We start from the raw sequence: 22,443 nt of genomic DNA on the forward strand, positions 1-22,443 counted from the left end.
ACATACATACATACACACCCACACATACATACATACATACATATATATAGCATACTGATTTGAATCTTAAATTATATTAAAGTTTGAAAAAAACTATTAAACCATATAATTTTTAATTTTTATTATCTTAATGGTTAGATTTCTTTATAGATTTTACAAGTTTTCAGTTTGAAAAAAACTATTAAACCATATAATTTTTAATTTTTATTATCTTAATGGTTAGATTTCTTTATAGATTTTACAAGTTTTCAGTTTGAAGATTTTATTATTTGTACATATAGATATAAAATTTTTGTTGGCTAAAATCAGCTTTTAAACATCGACTGTGCCCTTGGATATGTCTTGGCTGGAGCTGGAAGCCCATGCACTTTCCCATCTAACACAGGTATATTTAGTTTGTATTTTTGTTTTTCTCTTAACGAATTCTTCTGTAGTCTTTTAATGATATTTAACAAAATAAATAGTTTTCAAACCAGTATTAACTTCATTAATATTTTTTCCTAAATAGTATATTCATTTTGTTAATTTCTTTCTCTGCTTGTTTTCTAAATGGAAACTTATGTTATTTATATTAAAAAAAAAAGAGGAAGTCTACTTCGTTCCACACTTTTTGGTGATTGAAGGTTTTCGATCCGACTTAGTACAGTTCAATAATGAGTGATAGAGAATTATATCTAATTCCTTCGAAGATTTTATATATATCTTGTAATTCTCGTGGACTTTTGTGGATTGAACTCGAATGAGTGCATGCAAAATACACTAATCTGACACTCAAGTTAGTGTTTTGAAACTGCGAATTGTTTAGATCCATAGTTTTTTGAGTTTGCTCTAAAAATTGGCCAAAAATCGTTTCTCAATCTTTTGCCTCTTATTTATAGAAGATGAGACATAAGTTTCGTGAGAAATTTTATCTCATATCCAAGGATAGTAATGGGCACTGCTCGCAGCGGGTATGCTATTACTAAACCTGCACCCGCACAAAATTTAAATTACCAAATCCTCACCTGCACCCGTTGTAGGTTTTAATTTTTTAAGAAAATCACCTGCTACGAGTTTTGATAATTATCAATCCCGTAATGGTACCCATAAGATTTTTTTGAGGATTCTCACATTAAAAATAACAAATGTTAAATATGTAAATTTATATTAATAACCTAAAATTCCACATAACATACTCAATTCTAAATATAATCAATGTAAACAGAAAAATAAAATTTCAACATCAATTCAACACAAATTCTCGAATTTAAGTATGAAATATATAAATTCATAAATAAAAAAAACACAAATGCCATGTAAAATTCATAGGTGTGCGGCTGCGACTCACAGGTGAAATGAAATGGGTGTGTGGCTGCTGCTCACGGGTAAAAGGAAAATAGTTTAGAAGACTAAATTTTACGGTTGCTGCTCACAAGTGAAAATGAAATAGTTTGGGTTTCCTTTAGGTTAGGTTATGAGTTACAACTTGCATACACCACACATGACATGTTTAACACTTTACATTTATTTAAATTATATATTTTAAGATTTAATTATTTTTTAATTAAAATTTCATTAAAAATATTTGGTAAAAAAAGTTGCGGGTTTGGCGGATATTCATGCGGGTATTCATCTGATATTTAGCTAATACCAAACCCACTCACAACGTAATGCATGTTTCAATTTCTAATATCAAACATGCCCACAACCCGCAAAATTACCCGCAGCGGGCAGATTTTGGTGGGCGGGTTTGGGCGGGGTTACGGGTACCATTGCCATCCTTGCAATCATATCTGAATCCCCACCTTTCGTTTTCAGTGTTTAACTTACATCGTTGGGTTTGATAACCATTTTTGTGCGCATCTGAATTATTTGCACATGATTTCATTCGTAATCACATGCTGCCAATTATCCAAGTGTTCAGGTCACACGCATCGTCTGTGGATATTGATCTTAAATCTGGGACTGAATATAGTTCACATTGATATTGATTCATTATCTAGAATCAATGTGAACCTGTTATACTGTTCTTTAGTCCGAGATCAATATACAATACACCCCCCTTATCTGAATTAATGATTTTTTAATAGACGCATGGTGTGGTGTAAGTGGCTCTATTTTCTGGCAAAAGCTCACTTAAAAATTCAATCACATATCTTGTAGACATTAATAATCCAGACTTGCTTTTATTACTTACTTGATGATCATCACTCTTTAACGGATTTTCATTTCGTTAATTTCTTTCTCTGCTTATTTGCTTAATGGAAACTTATATGATCATAAAAAAAAGGACTATTTCGTCTAAAGGTTCTTAAAACCTTCATTAGTCCGAATCAATACAAGTCATATCCGTTTTTCAAACAAGTGATGCTTCTGACTTGTATTGATGGCTATAGTTTTTGGCACTTACATCATCCAACACTTCTTGATGCTCACTTAGAAATTATATCAAACATCTTGTAGACATTGATAATCAAGAGACTTGCTTTTATTGCTGATGATCATCGCTCTTTTATGTGTTGATAGGGTGAAATGGCTCAGACTAGAGAACCAAATGCTTGTCTTGAACCTTCTCAAAATCATGACAACGAGATTTTAAACCAAACTGTGGAGAATTCATCGCGTACTAAACGAAGAAAGTTGACATCAAAAGTCTGGGACGAGTTCACAAAGTTCCAAGGAAAAAATGGGAAAGTTTGGGCTAAATGCAGGGATTGCAATGGGGAGGGGAGGGGAGGGGACCGATCTCCCCGTACCCATCCCCGATATTTTGCGTATGTCCCCGTCCCCTCTCCGTCCCCGTCAGAATTACTTGAGAGAATCCCCATCCCCTCCCCGAATAATAACAGGGGATCCCCGAGGGTCCCCGATCCCCAAATAACTAATACATTTTTTTTCAATTTTGAGTTAATCATATATTAAAATAAAAAATTCAAATAAAAGTAAAGTTTGAAATATATGTTACATTAATATCTATTACAAAAGTCACATACATTAAATTAGTAAGTAACGCAACATACAAGGAATACAAACTTCTTTTACAAACTATCATGAACAAATTAATAGTTTAATACAAAATTGTTACAAATAAAATCGAATTTAGATTCAAAATTAACTTTTTCAATGGTGGCGTGGGTACTTTATAAATGTGGACTATTCCCTTTACAATACAATAGTTAAATCGGAGCAAATCAAAAGTAAATATTAGATTAGATTAGATTAGATATTAAAATTGTGATTCGCTGTGGGCAATTATAACATCTAAAAATAAATAAAAAAATAGATTTAAGTTTAAAATATTTAAAGAATATTAAAATTATAAAAAAATGTTTGGCTAATAGAATCTACTCGGTCTTTTTAATGTCCTAAATAAAAATTTAGAACTTTAATTAGTTAATTAGACCTAAAAGTTTAATAATATAAATATTTTGATATTTTTTATTTTTACCAATATTTATAATTTTATAATTTAAATTTTATTATTTATTTACTAGTAATTTTAAAAAATTAAAATAAAATTAAAAATTAAAATGGGGAAATGGGTAGGGGATGGGGATTCCACCTCATCCCCGTTCCCTCCCCGAATAAGAAATTGGGTAAAAAAATTTCTCCGTCCCCTCCCCGAATAAGAAATTGGGTATGAAATTATCGTCATACCCTCCCCGAATGGGGAAAATCCCCGAGGGTACCCGTCTCCGTGGGGATTTTTGCCATCCCTAGCTAAATGCAAGCATTGTAAGAAGAAATTTGACGGTTCAAGTAAGAAGGGAACCACACACCTCAACAATCATGCCAAAAGATGTCGAAGCAGCAAAAACAATGAAGAAAATGGAGGCAAACTGGCTGATCATTATAATGAAAATGGTAATTCGACAAACCCCGCTGTCCTCAAAGGAAAATTTGTGATTAATCAAGAACTGAATCAGTTGGGTGTCATAAGATCGATTATCAAGTACGGGTTTTCAAATCTAAACTTAATAAAATCCGACATACTCCTTGTTTACGCGGAAGAGAAGGAAAAACTCCGTAAATATTTGACTAAACTCTCATGTCGTTTCAATTTAGCAATCAGGTTCGAGGATGGGTGCTCATTGATGGCACTCCACTTCATTGATGATAACTGGGAGCTGAAGCAAAAGTTTATAAGTTTTCATGGAACGTATGACTCTTTTCATGGAATGTATGACTACTTCTGCACAACTTTTACAGATGTGCTTTCAGATTGGAACGTCAAGAAAAAAATACGCTCTGTAGTTGTAAATCTTGATAGTGAGAAAGTTAACGAAAAGGTCAGCAGCTGGATGACGGAACAAGGTTTAGTCCCTTTTGTTAGCCCTCTATTGTCTTCTCTTTGTTTAGCAGATTTTCTTGAATCTTACTGTTGGAATAGGTCGAACCGGGAAGCTGATAAGATAAGGAAGGCTTTTGATTATATCAGGAAGCCAGCAAACAAACATAAGTTTCAAATGGCAATAGAGAGGGCCGAGTCCATGGGAAAGAAAGTGATCTCTCGACCTCTTCCGGAATGGTTGCATGGCTTAAACGAGTTGGAGACTGCGGTGGGGTATAAAGAAGCGTTTTGGGAGCTTGAGGTCATGGATTATGAATTCAAATTGATAAATTTAGCAAAAGAGGAATGGGATAAGGCAACGGCTGTATATGAGTATCTGAAAATATTGAATGGTGCTGCTCAGCGTTTGTCGGACACCAAATATACCACTGCAAATGTGTTCTTCCCAAAGGTTTGTGAACTGTATCTGAAGTTCCTTCTGTGGGAAAGAGCTGACGAATACTTTGTTCGTGAAATAGCAACCGGTGTAAAAGAGAGATTTTTTAGTAAGTACTGGCTCAACTATAAGTTGTATTTAGCAGCTGCCATAGTTCTTGATCCGAGATACAAGCTGGACATTGTAGACCGCTGGTATACAGAAATTTATGGCACGATGGCTGATGTACGTATGAAGGAAATTGTCGATGTCCTCACTCATGCATACAACAAATATGCACATGACAACTGCAAAATGTTAGATGAAATGGGGAGGCCGTGCACGTCATCATCACTACAAAATTCTGAACTTGTGCTCTATCTGAAAGTGCCTAAAATCCCTCCGGTTGAAGAGTTCGACGTTCTAGCTTGGTGGCGCTTAAACAGTCCAATATTTCCAACACTCGCAATAATGGCTCGTGATTTCTTAGCAATACCCATCTCTGCTGCTGCGTTTAAAGAGGGCGCTGATATCGAAAATATCCATTATTGTTCCGGTCTCGATGTTGATGTCAAACGGGCTGTGATTTGCACAAAAAGCTGGCTGGAAAGTTCGGAATACTAGTTTCGAGTATATATGTGACTGGAAGTTGGTTTTCCTTTTATAATTCTCCAATAAATTTAACTACTATGTTGTGGACGTTTGTGCGAAATAAACTTCAATGGATTTTTATTAAAAATTAGAAAAATTATTTTTTTTTCCCTCTTGGTTTATCATATTCAACGGCACCACTAAGTTTAGTTGGGTGGTGAGATGGAGTGAATGGTACTTAAAAAAAAAAAATTCCAAGTAACGCAATTCCTAGGATCAAGCCGAAGGGTTGACATTCTTTTATCTTGAAAACCATTTGGAGATCACCGTCTTCTTTTTATCAAGCTTTCGTACCAATTCCCCAAGAACTTGTGTTATGTATGTTCTAATATTTAATAGATAAAAGAAAATTTAAAAGGAAAAGAATTGTTTCGAGAGAATCATTCTCCAAATCAATACTCCACAACTTAGAAAATTCTTATCTTTCTTCTAATACATTTATCGCAATATATATCCACAAATAGATAACTGTTTTTAACTCACAAATAAAGCTTATCTAAATTAACAGTAACACAATAACTATGGGCCAGCATGACTGAAACTCTCTACACTAATTGAACATGATTTGTCTATCGAATTCTTTCTTAACAGAAAAGAATGAAATCTTCCTTCTCTAGTTTTCTCTTAAAACTTAGAATGGAAGTTCTATCTAGAATCTTCATGATTCTTTATTCCTACCCACCAGTTGGGTTAAAGATACCTTTCCTAAACGGTTTCTTTTCTTAATAGCTTTCTTTGTTCTTTTTCTCTTTAAAAATCATTCTATTGTTTCTCTTCAATCATAGTTTCCAAGTCAGAGAGTTGGTTGGTTTTGTAAGTCCAGTTTTTATTTGAAGCTAGCCTCATCGTTTGCAGCATGGACACGGATGAGCTGATTCGAAGATGCAAAGCCATTACATTATCAGGAGAGGGAGAGGGCAGAGTTTCACTTAGAGGAAAGTTAAAAGATAAAGGGGAAAAATTGCAGCCGGATGCCTGATCGGGAAAGTCTTAACGAGCAGAAATGTCAACAAAGAGGGCCTGAAAATAGCCCTGCAACAAGCTTGGCAAAATATCAGAGAAGTTAAAGTTGAAAATCTGGGAGAAAATGTATTCATGTTCAAATTTGGAGCGGAAGTGGATAAAAAACGAGTGTTGATAAATGGGCCGTGGCATTTCAATAATGCCCATATAGTATTTACAGAGCCAGTAGGCATTGGGGACATTTCAAAGCAGTCATTCACACACACATCCTTTTGGGTACAACTCCAAAATGTGCCCATTATGTGCATGGATAAGGAAATACTAACGGAAATCGGTGGAGCAATAGGGAAAGTAGAGGAGGTGGAGACAGATGCCAATGGAGATGTGATGGGACATATAATTCGGCTTAGGGTGTTAGTCGATATAACCAAGCCATTAATGAAAGTAATAATGGTAGAGACATTGGTGGGACACAAGAAGACACACAAGATGAAGGGCAAGAAAAAATGCAGGAAGATGTGCAGGGCGAAATTGGAAAAGAAGAGGGCCAAATCCTAGTCACAGTCCAATATGAAAAATTGCCGGAGTTCTGTTACTGTTGTGGCCGTATTGGCCACCAATATAAGGAGTGTGCAGCGTACAAAAATCAAGATAAGGAAGACTTGCCATATGGTCCGTGGACGAAAGCTCAAACTACAGCTAAAAGACTGAAGCAGCAGAGAGGCAGGGGAAAAAGGAATGCAGCTGTACAAAATCAAAGAAGGAATTCACAAAGTCCACCTAGCAGCTCCAAGTCCAAAGCTACAGAAGTGCAAGCCCCAACCCGGAATGAAACACCGGATTTGGATATTAGAGCAACCCGAAATCAAAAGATTTTAATTCCAGAGGAGCTTTCAATGAAAGTAGGCAATGAAAAGGGGGCAAGAAGTGAAAGTTGTCAGAGGCTAAGGGAGTTAGCCAGTGAAGTCAACATCAATAGGGGAACAGAGCTAGAGACGGCAAATGCAGAGGAGAAAGAAAAAGAGCGGGATCCAAAAAAGTTACAGGAGAAACTGCATTTGGCAATTAAGGAAATTTGTGGCGGGAAAATAGAGCGGGATACCGAAAGTCCAAGCTTAAACACAAATGAAGGCAAAAATGAAAGAGTGGCAAATGGGCCGAAGGCACCTATGGCAAATCCCAAACATAGAAAGTGGAAAATGCAAGCTAGACAAGACGACAAGAGTGGAGAAAAAGGGGCTGAGTTGCAAAAGGGGCCAAATATTGCCAAAAGGCCAGCAAGTGAAGTTTTGGGAATGAAGTTGGAAAGCCCACAAACGAAAAGAGAAAAAAATGAATGGCCCTATGGAAATAATGCTTTTTGCTTCACCGAAAGCAAAACATAAGCTAGACATGGAGAGGAGGGAAAAACAAACCGATAGAACAGGGGAGATGATAATGGAATTTCCAGAAGCACAAACAGTGGAGGCTAGATACCAGCCCCGCCAACAGCCATGAATGGCATCAGCTGGAACGTTCGGGGTCTGGGGAGCAACCCGACGTTCCACGAAGCTCAAAAACTGCTCCAAATGCATAGGCCTAAGCTCGTTTTTCTTTGCGAGACCAAATTAACATCGACTCAAATGCATAGTCAATTGTTTCCAAGTTGATAGAACTGGAAAGAGAGGGGGATTGGCCCTAATGTGGGATTCGGACTTGAGGGCAGATGTAAAGTCTTGGAGTAGACATCAAATTAATGCAGTTGTTTGTGCTGAAAACAGAAGTTACTGGAGATGTACAGGCATCTATGGGCACCCGGAAATGAGTCAAAAGCATTATACATGGACATAGGGGTGGGCGTTCGGTTCGGTTTGGATTAACCGGTGAAACCCGAACGAATTCAAAGCTTCAACCCGTTCGGATTAAATTTTGGTTCGGGTTGAACCCGAACCGAATTTTCAACCCATTCGGGTTGAAGCCTTTTTTTTAAGATTTAACTTTTAAATTAAAAATATATATACATTAATTAAACAAAAAAATCCCTAAAAATCCCTAAACAAAAATCTCTCACTTCATCTCCCTCCCGGCCTCCCCCTCCTTGCTCCCTCTTCTCAGTTCTCACTTTCTGAGAACTGTGGCCGACGACATCAGCACTTCAGGAGCAGCAACAGCAGCCCCGTTCAGCACTTCAGCTCCAACAGACAACAGCCACAGCAGCCCACGACGACAGCACTCACAGCAGCCCACGACAACAGCACTCACAGCAGCAGCCAACAGCCCCGTCCAGCTCCAACAGACACCAGCCGTTCACTGCAGCCCACTCGCCATCAGCCAGCACGCCTCGCCCGCAACTGCACTGTGCGTTCACCTCGCATCCCACTCAGCCCAGCATAGTCTCGATCTGTCGACGCTGTAGCTGCTCCGACCTCCGAGATCAAGGTTTGTCTTGCCTTGCCGACGGCGACGCTGTAACTTGCTGAAGCTTTTTTTCATTCTCACCATATCTTCACATAAACATAAACAGAAACCCCAAACTCATTCCAAAACGAAGAGCTAAACCCAACAAGATCGATGCTATTAATTAAATTGTAAATTTTTAATTAATTGATTGACAATTATTCAATTATTTGAAGTGGGTTTGTTGTTGTTGATTGATAATTGAACAAATGGAGATTGTTATTAGTTAAATTGGAGTGGGTTTATTGATAATTGAACAATTGGAGAGTGGAGACGGTTATTGATTAAATTGGAGCGGGTTTGCTGCTGCTGTTATTATTAATTAAATTGGAGATTGTTAATTAATTGATTGATTTGATTAATTTTTGCTGTTTTTTAGATTAAATTGTTTCAATCCATTCTAACCCGAACTAATCCGAATTAATCTAACCCGAACTAACCCGAATTAATCCGAACCGAAATTGTAACCTGAATTATCAACCTAATCCGATCCGAATTGTCAACCAAAACCGAACCGAACTAAATTAAATTCGGTTCAGTTTGGTTCGGGTTGGCGTTTTCAACCCGATTGGGTTCAATTCTCCAACCCGAACGGGTTGAAACCTAAACCAAAACCCGAACAACCCGAACCGAAACCCGATTTGCCCACACCTACATGGACACTCCTTAAAAGGTTAGCCAACTTATCTTCTCTACCTTGGTTGTGCTTTGGGGACTTCAATGGAATTTTATAGCCTTGTGAGAAGATAGGAGGAAACGATAGAGATGTTAGTTTGATGAACAATTTCAAAGAGGCTGTTAAGGAATGCAACCTAATGGATTTAGGGAATAGTGGGCGCCCTGTGACATGGTCAAATAAAAGGTATGGCCATGGTTTGATCGAGGAAAGATTGGATCGCTTTCTGTGCAACAAAGAATAGGGAAATCTGTTCTTGGAAACAGCTGGGGTAACTCTGGAGACGTGGATGTCGAATCACAACCCTATTATGATGATAGTAGTGGAAAAAGGAAGAGGCCTAAGATATAAGAAAAGAAACTTCCCCTGGGTGCATTACGAAGATTTATGGAGCTCATATGACAAATGTAGAGAGATAGTGAAGATGAAGTGGTTGGATCAAGGAGAATGGAGTCATGAAAATGCAGCTGAATGCTTCATGAAAACAACAAAAGAATCAATGATTCAACTTCAAATGTGGAGCAGAAAGGAGCTGGGAGATAGAAGGCACAAAGTGGAGAAGCTGATATAGGAGCTCAAAGAAGTAAAGCAACGAGGCCAACATTATGAGGAGGCTGAGCTGGTCAAAAGTTTGGAAAAAAGATTGATGGCCTCCTTTTAGAGGAAGAAATATACTAAAAGCAGAGATTTAGAGCCGATTGGTTGCGTGAAGGAGACAAAAATACAAAATTCTTCCATGCAAAAGCATCATCGAGAAAGAAGAAAAACAAAATCTGGGGAATCTTAGATGAAGACGAAAACTGGATAGAAGAAGAAGAAGATGTGGAAAGAATGTTTTGCAACTACTTTGCAAATCTCTTCACTCAAATGGAAGAGCTGTTGTAAACAATACCAAGGAAAATAACAACAGAAATGAATGAAGAGCTGGATAAACCTTTCAGTGCTGAGGAGATAATAACAGCCCTATCCCAGATGTGCCCAACAAAAGCCCCCAGACCAGATGGATTTCCAGTAGTTTTTTTTTTCAAAAACACTGAAAATCAGTGAGCAAATGAGTGTTGACAACCTGCCTCAACATCCTTAACAAATGAGGTAATATTGCCCTTCTCAATCACATATACATTGCATTGATACCTAAGGTTGAGAAGCCAAGGTAGGTGACAAAATTTAGGCCTATTAGCCTTTGTAATGTAATCTGTAGAATCATTACAAAAACAATAGCAAATAGGCTTAAACACATGTTACATAATATTATCTCTCAAACACAAAGTGCATTCATCCCTGGGAGACTCATTACGGATAATGTGGTCATTGGCTATGAGTGTTTGCATAAAATAAAGCTCAATAAGGAAAAAAAAAAAGGGGGCTAGTAGCTTTAAAACTTGACATTAGTAAGACTTATGATAGGATTGAATGCGGTTTCCTAGAGAATGTTATGAAAAGATTAGGAGTTCCCCCCAAGTGGATTGATTTGATAATAAGATGCATCTCAACATCTTTCTCAATTCTAATTAATGGTGCTGCAAAAGGAATGATTCACTCACAGAGGGGGTTGAGGCAAGGCTGCCCTCTGTCCCCTTATCTTTTTATTATCTGTGCAGAAGGCTTCTCAAATTTATTGCAACAGGCAGAATCTCAAAAGCTTATCCAAAGCCTAAAATTCAGCAGCAGCTTGTCAATTACCCACCATCTTTTTGCAGATGATAGCTGTTGAGTGTTAGAAAATGCATATTTATAAAGGAGAAAACCGTCATTTTACATTTCAAGTCTTACTAACAACCCTTACTTTTATGTATTTAACCTTCTTGTGATTTAATTACATGTGTTTTATTTTAATTAAGTATTTTATGTATTTTAGGGGCATCATAGTCATTTCACAATAAACGAGAAATTAGATGGCAAAATGGACATCACTTTTGAACTCAGGACGGTCGAAAACCTTAGGAGGACCATAAAAGGAAAAATAGCACTATTCACATCATATCAGTGGACGAAAAATCTCGCATACGGTGCATACATCACACAGGATTATTTTCAACCAAACCGCGTTACTGTTCAAAGTCGGGTCAAACCGTGTTACTGTTCATCCGCGTGGTCAAACCGTGGACTGTTGACTGATGACGTGGCGCAATCCTGAGCGTCCAAACTGTTTTTAATCCGATGGCCATGATTTACTCCATGTATCTATAAAAAGGGGGCCTCTCCCCCCTAATTTGATATCTCGGAATCCATTTCTGGACTCTGTTTTCTGTAATTCCCTCTCCATCTTGTATTTTCTTCGTATTTTAATAAATTCCCATTTTGCCCCTAGTTCAATTATGAGTGGCTAATTTTCTTTCAAGCTTGGGTTGAAGGTGAAGTCTCAACATGTTTCATGGGCTTAATTTGATAAATTTATTTTCTCTTCTCCTCTAGTTTTTGTGGATGTTTTGACTTTTCGTCGACAAATAATACTAATCTTGTCTAGTACCACCTTGGTTTCACCGGCCCTCTAGTACAAGGTTATTATTATTTGGCACGATAAGCCCTTAGCACCATATTGATTAGAGCGTGGTTCATGAGGTGTGGATTCCCCCCTCATGATTTAATTGGCATTAATAAGGAATATTTAGCCCATGATGCATGTTGATGCGGATCCGAATACCCAAGTACGTCATTTCAATAGAATTATCTTCAATCTATTCTCGCCATTGCAAGTCCAATTTTAGAATTTATTATCGCCATTTCAATTCCAATTTTAGAATAATTTAAATCACTTCCACCGCAATTCCAACCACCCATTTACAAAATTAATTCTACATATAATTAAAATCCACCTCCTCGTGGGATCGACACTCGTCACCATTGATCTACACTAAAATTTGCACAACAAGTTTTTGGCGCCATTGCCGGGGAGGTAAGTAATTTTAATTCATAGAATTAATTTTTGTGAATAATTTCTTTTATTTGTTTTCTTGTATTTTTTTTATTATTAAAAAAAAAGAAAAAAAAAGTGAATCTACATTTAAAGGTTAGTATTTTTTTTTCTTTTTCTCTTCTTTAAAATTTTGTAATTTAATTTTCAATTTATTTTTCTTTGTAATTTTATTTTATTTTATTTTAATTAATTTAATTTTTAGTTAATTTCTTTCACGTATTTATTTTTGTGTATTTTTATAGAAAGGTTGTAATAGCGCAATAAGGTTAGTATCGTAATTTCTCACTCTTCTTTATTTTTATTTGTTTTGTTCCCATCTTTATTTTTATTTTATTTATTTTGCATGCATGGTCGTAGGTCATTATTACCTAATCTTGAACCCATAGACCTTGAATTAGAAAAAACACTTCGCACACACAAACACGTTAAAAATAAAATAGATTTACAAGCACCACAGGAGAGGCCATTTAAGGACTATTTTAGTCCCTTAGCTAATTTGAGCACGTCATGCATAAGATACCCAAATGTAGCTGCTAGGAGTTTTGAATTAAAACCTAGTGTGTTAAATTGTCTCCCTACATTTTATGGCCTAGAAAATGAGGATCCATATAATCATTTGAATGATTTTCATGCCATTTGTCAAACATTCAAATATGAGAATTTTTCAGATGATGATGTTAAACTTAGACTATTCCCATTTTCTTTAAAGGATAGAGCTCGTTCATGGTTAAATACGTTGCCTGCTAATAGCATTTCATCATGGGAACAAATGGTAACTAAATTTTTGAATAAATATTTCCCAGTGCATAAAACCAATGCTATTCGCAGGGAAATCTCAGAGTTTACTCAGAGAGAGGACAAGCAGTTTTTCGAGACATGGGAGCGATTTAATGGGCTACTCTTGAAGTGTCCACATCATGGGTACGAGAAATGGCACCAATGCCAATACTTTTTGGAGGGATTACTACCAAATGTGCAAGAATGGCTAATGGCAACAAGTGGAGGAGAGCTAATGTCAAAAAGTGCATCAGAAATTTGGGAATTCTTCCAGCGACAAGCAGATAATTCCCAACAACGGAGTCGATCACTCAGGAATACTAGAAGAATTAAAGGAGTGAATGAGGTTCAAATTGGCGAATCAACTTCGGGAATCAAAGAAGTCAAGGAGATGGTCGAAGGTCTTGCTCGACAAATAGCATCGTTATCAACTGCGAAATCAACAGAACCACATGACCATGACTCATACTCAGATCAAGCCAATGCCATAGGTGTAATGAGAAAGCCATCAAATTACAACCCATACTCCAACACATATAACCCTGGATGGAGAGACCACCCTAATTTTTCATGGTCTCAAGGATTCCAACATAATGGACCAGCAGCTCCAGCTCCACTAATGCAACCGATTCCACAAAATCCTCAAGCCTTTCAGCCCCCATTTAGACCATACAATCAGAACCAGAACTACTCTCAACCTAGACCATGGGAGGATTCCTTCCAGAATCTCAAGAATCTTACTAACTCTACGATTGAGCAACAGAACCGCACCATTGATGGACTACGAAATGAATTGAGAGCGGGCTTCAACTCACAAGCCCAATCAGTTTCAAGCCTCGAGAAGATGGTGGGACAACTTGCTTCTTCAGTTCAGACCTTGGCAATGACCGTTGAGAAAGGTAAGTTTCCAAGTCAACCAGTGCCTAACCCTAAAGGAGTGCATGAAGCAAGTACCAGTTCACCACAGCAGTATGGAGAAGTCAAAGCAGTAATGACCTTACGAAAAGGAAAAGAAGTCGACAACAAAGTGGAGATGCCGGTAACAAAAGAAAATCAAATTGTACTTGTGAATGTTGAGGAATCATCACCGGAGGAGAAAGAAGAAACCAACCCACGAGAATATGTTCCGAAAGCTCCATTTCCTCAACGATTAGCTAAAGGCAAGAAGGGAAAATCCACAGGTGAGATTCTTGAAATCTTCAAACAGGTAAGTGTTAACATCCCTTTGCTTGATACTATTAAACAAGTTCCATCTTATGCCAAATTTCTGAAAGACCTTTGTACTAAAAAGAGAAATATGCATATTCAAAAGAAGGCATTTTTAACAGAAAACGTTAGTTCTATACTCCAACATAAAATTCCTTTAAAATGCAAAGACCCAGGCTCCCCCACTATCTCATGTAGTATAGGGAACCACACAATTGTGAATGCTTTGTTGGATTTAGGAGCTAGTGTAAATCTTTTGCCTTACTCTGTATTCGTGAAACTTGGACTGGGAGAATTACACCCAACTCCAGTGGTGTTACAGCTTGCAGATCGGTCCATGAAAATACCTCGTGGTATTGTGGAGGACGTGCTTATCCAGGTAGACAAGTTTTATTTTCCTGTTGATTTCATTGTAATTGACACTCAACCAATACAGGATTCAAGGAAGCACATCCCCATTATCCTAGGCCGACCTTTCTTGGCAACTGCGGATGCTCACATTCAATGCAGGACTGGAAATATGCAGTTGTCTTTCGGCAACATGACTATGGAGCTGAACATCTTCAACATTGCCAAACAACCTCACAGTGCAGATGATGGAATTGTTGATGTGGATTTAATTGAAGCATTAGTTAATGATACTTTTGTTTCAAACCTTAGTGATCCTTTACAAACATGTTTAACTCACTTTGGTTTGGATTTTGATATTGACAGATCGGTCGATGAGGTCAATGCCCTGCTTGACTCTGCACCATCTATGGACACTAATAAATGGAAGTCAAGAGTTGAGCAACTAGCACCATCAGAGAAGCAACTCATTCCATCATCAGAATCACCACCGAAACTCGAGCTCAAACCATTGCCCAACACTTTGGAATATGCATTTTTGGGAGAAGAAAGCACTTTGCCGGTAATCATCTCATCATCCCTCAATGATGAACAAAAAGGTAAGTTGTTAGATGTTTTGAAAAAGCACAAAGGGGCATTAGGATGGACCATAGCAGACATTAAAGGTATAAACCCAGTAGACTGCATGCATTACATTCACCTTGATGAAAATGCTAAAACTACTAGGGAGATGCAACGTCGGTTAAATCCTAACATGAAACAAGTTGTTAGAACAGAAGTCCTTAAGCTATTAGACGCATGTATCATTTACCCCATTTCTGATAGTTCATGGGTCAGTCCTATGCAAGTTGTCCCCAAAAAGTCAGGAGTCACTGTAGTTACCAATGCCGATAATGAATTGATACCCACTAGAGTGACTACAGGATGGCGTGTATGCATTGATTATAGGAAGTTGAATTCTGTCACACGTAAAGACCATTTTCCTTTACCATTTATTGATCAAATGCTTGATAGATTAGCAGGTCATGAATTTTATTGCTTTCTAGATGGCTACTCAGGATACAATCAGATCCCCATAGCACCAAAAGATCAGGAGAAAACTACTTTCACTTGCCCTTTTGGCACATTTGCATGTAGGAGAATGCCATTTGGATTATGCAATGCACCTGCTACATTTCAACGATGCATGTTGAGCATTTTTTCTGATATGGTTGAACGATTCCTTGAAGTCTTTATGGATGACTTTTCTGTCTTTGGTGACTCGTTTGATCAATGTTTACATCATCTAACACTAGTTCTGCAGAGATGTATCGAGAAGAACTTGATCTTAAATTGGGAGAAATGCCATTTTATGGTAAAACAAGGGGTTGTTCTCGGTCACATCATTTCGAGCAAAGGTATTGAGGTTGACAAAGCCAAGGTGGATTTCATTTCTAATCTTCCTTCACCTAAAACAGTCAGAGAAGTAAGATCTTTCCTTGGGCATGCTGGTTTCTATAGACGATTCATTAAAGATTTTAGCAAAGCTTCTAGACCCTTATGCAATTTACTTGCTAAGGATGTACCTTTTATCTTTGATGATTCATGTCTTGTTGCGTTTGAAAAATTAAAGCATTTGTTGACATCATCACCCATCATTCAGCCCCCGAACTGGAGCTTACCATTTGAGCTCATGTGTGACGCATCTGATTATGCAGTAGGAGCAGTATTAGGACAAAGAGTTGATCGAATTCCCCATGTCATTTACTATGCTAGTATGACATTGAATGATGCACAGTTGAACTATTCAACTACTGAAAAAGAAATGCTAGTAGTAGTGTTTGCATTAGAGAAATTTCGATCTTATCTCATTGGTTGTAAAATAATTATATTCACAGATCATGCAGCTCTTAAATATCTTCTCACAAAGAAAGATGCAAAAGCTAGACTAATTCGTTGGGTGTTACTTTTGCAGGAATTTGACTTGGAATTCAAAGATAAAAAAGGCACAGAAAATGTTGTGGCGGATCACCTCTCTCGTCTCCATTTTGACACAACTATAGAGCCATTACCATTAAATGAGTCATTCCCTGATGAATAATTGATGAATTTGGAAGTATTACCGTGGTATGCTGACATCGTGAATTATCTTGTTACAGGTCAACTTCCAGAGCATTGGACCAAGCAAGATAAGGCTAAATTCTTTGCAGAGATAAAGAATTTCTTTTGGGATGACCCGTATTTGTTCAAGTATTGTGCAGACTAAATTGTTAGACGATGTGTCCCAGAAAATAAAATTCAGAATATTCTTTCATTCTGCTATGAACAAGCTTGTGGAGGTCATTTCAGTGCTAAGAAAACAGCGACTAAAGTTTTACAATGTGGTTTCTATTGACCAACTATATTTCGAGATGCTTACACTTTCTGTTCTTCATGTGATAGGTGTCAACGAATGGGGAGCATTACACGAAGGAACATGATGCTATTAAATCCAATTTTAGTGGTAGAAATTTTTGACGTATGGGGTATCGACTTCATGGGACTCTTTCCCCCTTCTTTTGGCCATCAATACATATTAGTTGGTGTTGACTACGTATCGAAATGGGTAGAAGCAATTCCATGTAGAACCAATGATCACAAGGTGGTGATAGCATTTTTGAAAAGCAACATTGTTTCACGCTTTGGATTCCCTCGAGCAATAATCAGTGATGGTGGTGTCCACTTTTGTAACAAAGCATTCAAAGCTCTTTTGACAAAGTATTCAATCACACACAAAGTGGTGACCCCGTATCATCCGCAAACCAGTGGCCAAGTTGAGATCTCCAATCGAGAAATAAAGCACATATTAGAAAAGACGGTGAGGCCGGACAGAAAAGATTGGTCATTAAGACTTGATGATGCCTTATGGGCATATAGAACGGCTTTCAAGACCCCGATTGGGATGTCACCCTACAGGCTAGTGTATGGAAAAGCTTGCCACCTACCTGTGGAACTCGAGCATCGTGCATATTGGGCCATCAAGAAATTCAATTTTGACATGCAGCAAGCCAGCTCAGAAAGAAGATTACAGCTGGCAGAACTTGAAGAAATTCGCAATGATGCATACGAAAATGCCAAAATTTACAGGCAACGAATGAAAGTCTTCCATGATAAGCAAATTATGAGAAAATCGTTCACTCCAGGTCAGAAAGTGCTTTTATTCAATTCTCGCTTGCACCTATTCCCAGGTAAGTTACGCTCTCGTTGGTCTGGTCCCTTTATTGTTCATACTGTTTTTCCACATGGGGCAATTGAAATTAAGGACCCAAAGAACGATGTCACGTTTAAAGTTAATGGTCAAAGATTAAAGCCATATCTAGAGTACCAACCACATGACGAAGACACCGAAATAAATTTGAGTGACCCACCAAATTTGAATTGATTTTTTTTCTTTTCGTTGGTTTGATTTTTCTTTCTTTCTTTTTATTATTATTCTTTTGCTAATTGAAATTGTTTTTGCATAAGTGTGTTTATTTTACCATTAAGTTTTCTCTTATCATTTTTAATCATGAGTCTCATACTTAGACCGTTCCTCCTGAACATTCTTAAACCACTTCAACGTGTCAAAACTCATCTCAAAAGGCAGATTCAATTTTGTAAAACACAACGCATTTGGGCTCTACAACCACCAGAGTTAGTAGCCTATGTTGAGGGTTTAGAACGCCAACTCAGAGACATTGAGAGAAGTGTTTACGACATCCAGTTGGAGCTTGAGGTAAATTCAATAAGAGGACGATTTTAATTTTCTTTGTGTGTTTTAATTTGTTTTTCTATTTGTGTGCTTTAGTTTGTTACCCCGGTGAAGTGGCGGATAACGGTACTCCGTGACAATCAAGTCGGTTACTTCAGTTTTCCATAATAACTGATATTCTGAGGCGAAGGTATGGACAGAAATGAGATTCTAGCGAAACTTCACAAGCGATTCCCTTCATTTCCTCAGAATGCCCTCCTTACGATCTATAAAGCTCGGTTCGAACGCATGCGATTACTCATGAGGAATAACATACCTGCTGACATCCGTTGGTTAATCGAGGCTAAAGTACGATCGGCAGGTGAGTTACCTCCAAAATTTATTGCATACATGCCTGGTTGTGGTAAAGGAAATTATGCAAGAAAACGACGAGCTCGAAGAATTTCTGTTGCTTGTCATAAGTGTGCCAGAATGAGTTGCAATAAAAACCCACGTTCTTTAGGAATGATGTCTGATAACAGGGAAGATAAGATTCAATTCATTAGGGATGGCTTGAATAAGGAGTCATTGGATGATATCCTTTTGTCTCTTGAAACGCATCCCAGTGGATATGTGCAAGGAGCGATTCTCCAGTTATGGCCATTATTCCAGAAAGAGCATGCACGATATGGTCTCGGGAATCTGACTATAAACGACCTTGTTTGCCAGTTTATAAGAAAATTGGATAGGAAGCCTATCCTCGACCCATAGAGGGCGTTCAAGCCGTTTCTGGACGTAAAACCAGAGGAAGATGTGAGCTACAGTCGCAACTACCTGTAAATATCCTTTTACTTTATTATTATTTTATTTCACTATTGTCTTATTATTTGCATTATTGTCTTTAATAATTTTATTACTGTTTGCTTTTTCCTTTTTACTGTTTTCTTTTTGACTTGCGAACCACGTGCTTTACGCGTTATTTGACACTGACATATTACCTCATACACAACCATGACCCACTATCACCGAGACTCTTAAATGTGATTTCTTTTTTGTCAAGCACTCACAAATTGTTTTTTAGAAGTATCACAATGTCAGCTACTCCCAATAGACAATTCAAGAACATTTGTGTGCTTTCTGGATTTACTTATGGCAAACATAAAGAGTTCGTTGAGGCAGCTATAGATCTTGGTCGAAGTATAGCAGCGAGAAAATTACACTTGATGTATGGAGGAGGTAACCGAGGGTTATAAAAAATGGTCTCAGAAGCAGCTTTTATCAGAGGAAGTCAAGTGTTAGGCATCATCCCAAGAGTCCTAAAACCATTAGGCAGTTCGTCTGAATCATCAACTGGAGAAGAGTTAGTCGTCTCAGGTATGCAAGAAAGAATAACTGAAATGCTTAATCATGCTGATGCTTTTATTTTCCTTCCAGGAGATCTTGCAACACTAGAGGCACTTATCACACTAGCATCTTGGGCCCATCTGCACATCCACCAGAAACTCATCGGTTTGTTAAATGTCAATAACTTTTATGATGGCTTTATCGCATTTCTTAACCATGCAATAAAAAACTTTTTCATTCCCGCTAATGTGAAAAAACTCTTTATTTGTGCTCACACTGCTAATGAGCTACTTGATCTGTTACAAGCTTATAGACCGGAGCCAGATCCCTGGACCTTTGTGTTGGAGCGTCCAAATAATTATGGTAACAGTAGCAGCAGTAAGATGTACAAATTAGATTTAACTCTCCGCCTGTAAATATTTTCTTCTGTGTTGCACCACCCAGGTGATGTCTTCTAAACTCTATTCTTTCATTTCAAACATTGAGGACAATGTTTCGTTCTGGTTGGGGGGAGGGAATAGTCGACAATTGTGAAATTTTGGTTAAGTTTTTACTAATTTTTTGTTGTAGAAACTAACTGTTGCTAACTTTTTGTGTTGAAGATGGCTGAATATGGAGTGTAGTGACTCTAGAAACGCATCTTCATCGTTTTAATAAAAAAAATTATTAAAAAAAACTTAAAAAAAAATTCAGACATTTTCTTTTTCTTTATTATGTGTTTATGTTTGTTTTTCTTCTTTTTAATTTCTCCTCTATAAATATACATTTTCCAACTTTTGAGTCGAAAATGGCTGAATATGGAGTGTAGTTCCTCTAGAAACGCATCTTCTTAAAAAAAAAAATCATTTTCGTTTTCTATCATTTTACGTGTAACTTTTCTAATTAGTTTTTATGCATCATTTTCACATTTCTACATGCATATTTTCCTTTCATGTTTAGAATAGGTTGGGGGGTAGAATGTTGTTTAAAAAAAAAATTGTGTGATTTGTTTTAACATTGGATGACATGATTAATTTCAAATTTTAGTATTTGTATTATCTTTGGTCTTAAGTGATGTTACGCTATGTTTGCTACTCTACATGTTGATGTCGGAGACAAATATGAGTTGCTTGAAGGAATGAACATGTCATAATAAGTACCAAGTGAGTTTTTGAACCTATTATTTTTCTTGGAGAGTAACCATTTTGCACATTCTTTATACAGCTTAACAGTTTATTATTGTATACACGATCTCTAGATTTCTTTTGAGTTAACCCTTAAAAAAAAAAAAGTGTGTTGCTACATTGGGAGGCCCATCTAACTAGTAGATATGGATGATTATTTAGAGCCCTAAAAGACGATGGAAAGGCCATCTTTGATCCGTTTGAGCGTTTCTAGCCATCCCTTTTATTAAATATCCATAGTTAACCCTTTTGAGCCTTTAAAATATATATATATATATATATTTTCTTTGTCAACTTATCATCTTGACCCACTCTTATTTGGAGTATTACCCGATGCCTTATAAGTTCCATCACCTATTTATGTTTGAGAAAGTGTAAATAATTATTTTGTTCAGTGAAGTTATGCCAAAAAGCAAAAAAAAAAAAAAAACAACAAAACAAAAGTTGTTGTTTCAAAAGAATAAAAATAACAATAATAGGTGAAATCCACCTTGCAACTTCCAAAAAAAAAAAAATTCTCTGCATTTTTCTCAAACATACACTTTGTTTTCCTTATTTCCTTTTTTTGTTAACCATGTCCCTAGCCTACGTTACATCCTAATAAAAGTCCTTCCTGATTTTAGGGAACTATAATCTGAAGTAGAAGCTAGTTATATGGGCTAAAAAGATGTAGTGGTGCATATAAAAAAAATAAATAAATAAATTGGGTTGACTAACAGTTTTTATTTGACTTGAGATCGTATTATTTTTAAGCTGAGGGCATATTTATTTCATCTTGGTGAGAGCATGTGATATCACTTCTTCATTATTTTCTCTCAATTATCATTCATTGGAGTGACTATTTTCATTGGGTTTAATTTCTTTGTGAGAGTGTCACTACTTTCAGTGAGATTTTGGGGTTTGACATGTCATTCTTGAAAGTAGCTATAACAAAGTCTACTGCGTTGATTCATGTGGATGGTTGATGTGGGTGTGATGTTACTTTAGACTGGAGATAATGTTTATACTTTTATTTGATTGCTATCATTAATCTAATTGAATAAACACGAGTGTTTCTAAATTTAAAAAAAAAAATCATTTTGAATTTGAATTTTATTTTCGCTTCATTTGCTAGGGACTAGCAATAAGCTGGTTGTGGGGTGTGTTGAGTGTTAGAAAATGCATATTTATAAAGGAGGAAACCGTCATTTTACATTTCAAGTCTTACTAACAACCCTTACTTTTATGTATTTAACCTTCTTGTGATTTAATTACATGTGTTTTATTTTAATTAAGTATTTTATGTATTTTAGGGGCATCATAGTCATTTCACAATAAACGAGAAATCAGATGGCAAAACGGACATCACTTTTGAACTCAGGACGGTCGAAAACCTTAGGAGGAGCATAAAAGGAAAAATGACACTGTTCACATCATATCAGTAGACGAAAAATCTCGCATACGGTGCATACATCACACAGGATTATTTTCAACCAAACCGCGTTACTGTTCAAAGTCGGGTCAAACCGTGTTACTGTTCATCCGCGTGGTCAAACCGTGGACTGTTGACTGATGACGTGGCGCAATCCTAAGCGTCCAAACTGTTTTTA

At 37.0% G+C, this 22,443-nt stretch overlaps 2 protein-coding genes across 3 annotated transcripts; both read left to right on the forward strand.

The window, feature by feature from the left end:
- The first annotated feature begins 245 nt into the window (after positions 1–245).
- LOC107178502 (uncharacterized) lies at positions 246–2,963 on the forward strand. 2 transcript variants are annotated; one of them, XM_025102550.2, is made up of 2 exons: positions 246–385; positions 2,506–2,958. In XM_025102550.2, the coding sequence occupies exons 1-2, from the start codon at positions 338–340 to the stop codon at positions 2,899–2,901; spliced, it is 444 nt and encodes a 147-aa protein (XP_024958318.2). In that variant the 5' UTR covers positions 246–337; the 3' UTR covers positions 2,902–2,958. The 2 variants fall into 2 exon arrangements, 1 of the variants encoding a protein (XP_024958318.2); XR_008051900.1 differs by lacking the exon at positions 246–385 and adding an exon at positions 1,876–2,083 and having other exon boundaries at positions 2,506–2,963.
- A 741-nt stretch (positions 2,964–3,704) lies between these two features.
- LOC127898590 (zinc finger BED domain-containing protein RICESLEEPER 2-like) lies at positions 3,705–5,402 on the forward strand. Its single transcript, XM_052433169.1, has 2 exons — positions 3,705–3,843; positions 4,045–5,402. The coding sequence occupies exon 2, from the start codon at positions 4,074–4,076 to the stop codon at positions 5,307–5,309; it is 1,236 nt and encodes a 411-aa protein (XP_052289129.1). The 5' UTR covers positions 3,705–3,843; positions 4,045–4,073; the 3' UTR covers positions 5,310–5,402.
- The last annotated feature ends 17,041 nt before the right edge of the window (positions 5,403–22,443 follow it).

This window comes from Citrus sinensis, chromosome 9 (genome assembly GCF_022201045.2).
Source record: "Citrus sinensis cultivar Valencia sweet orange chromosome 9, DVS_A1.0, whole genome shotgun sequence".
NCBI lineage: Eukaryota > Viridiplantae > Streptophyta > Magnoliopsida > Sapindales > Rutaceae > Citrus > Citrus sinensis.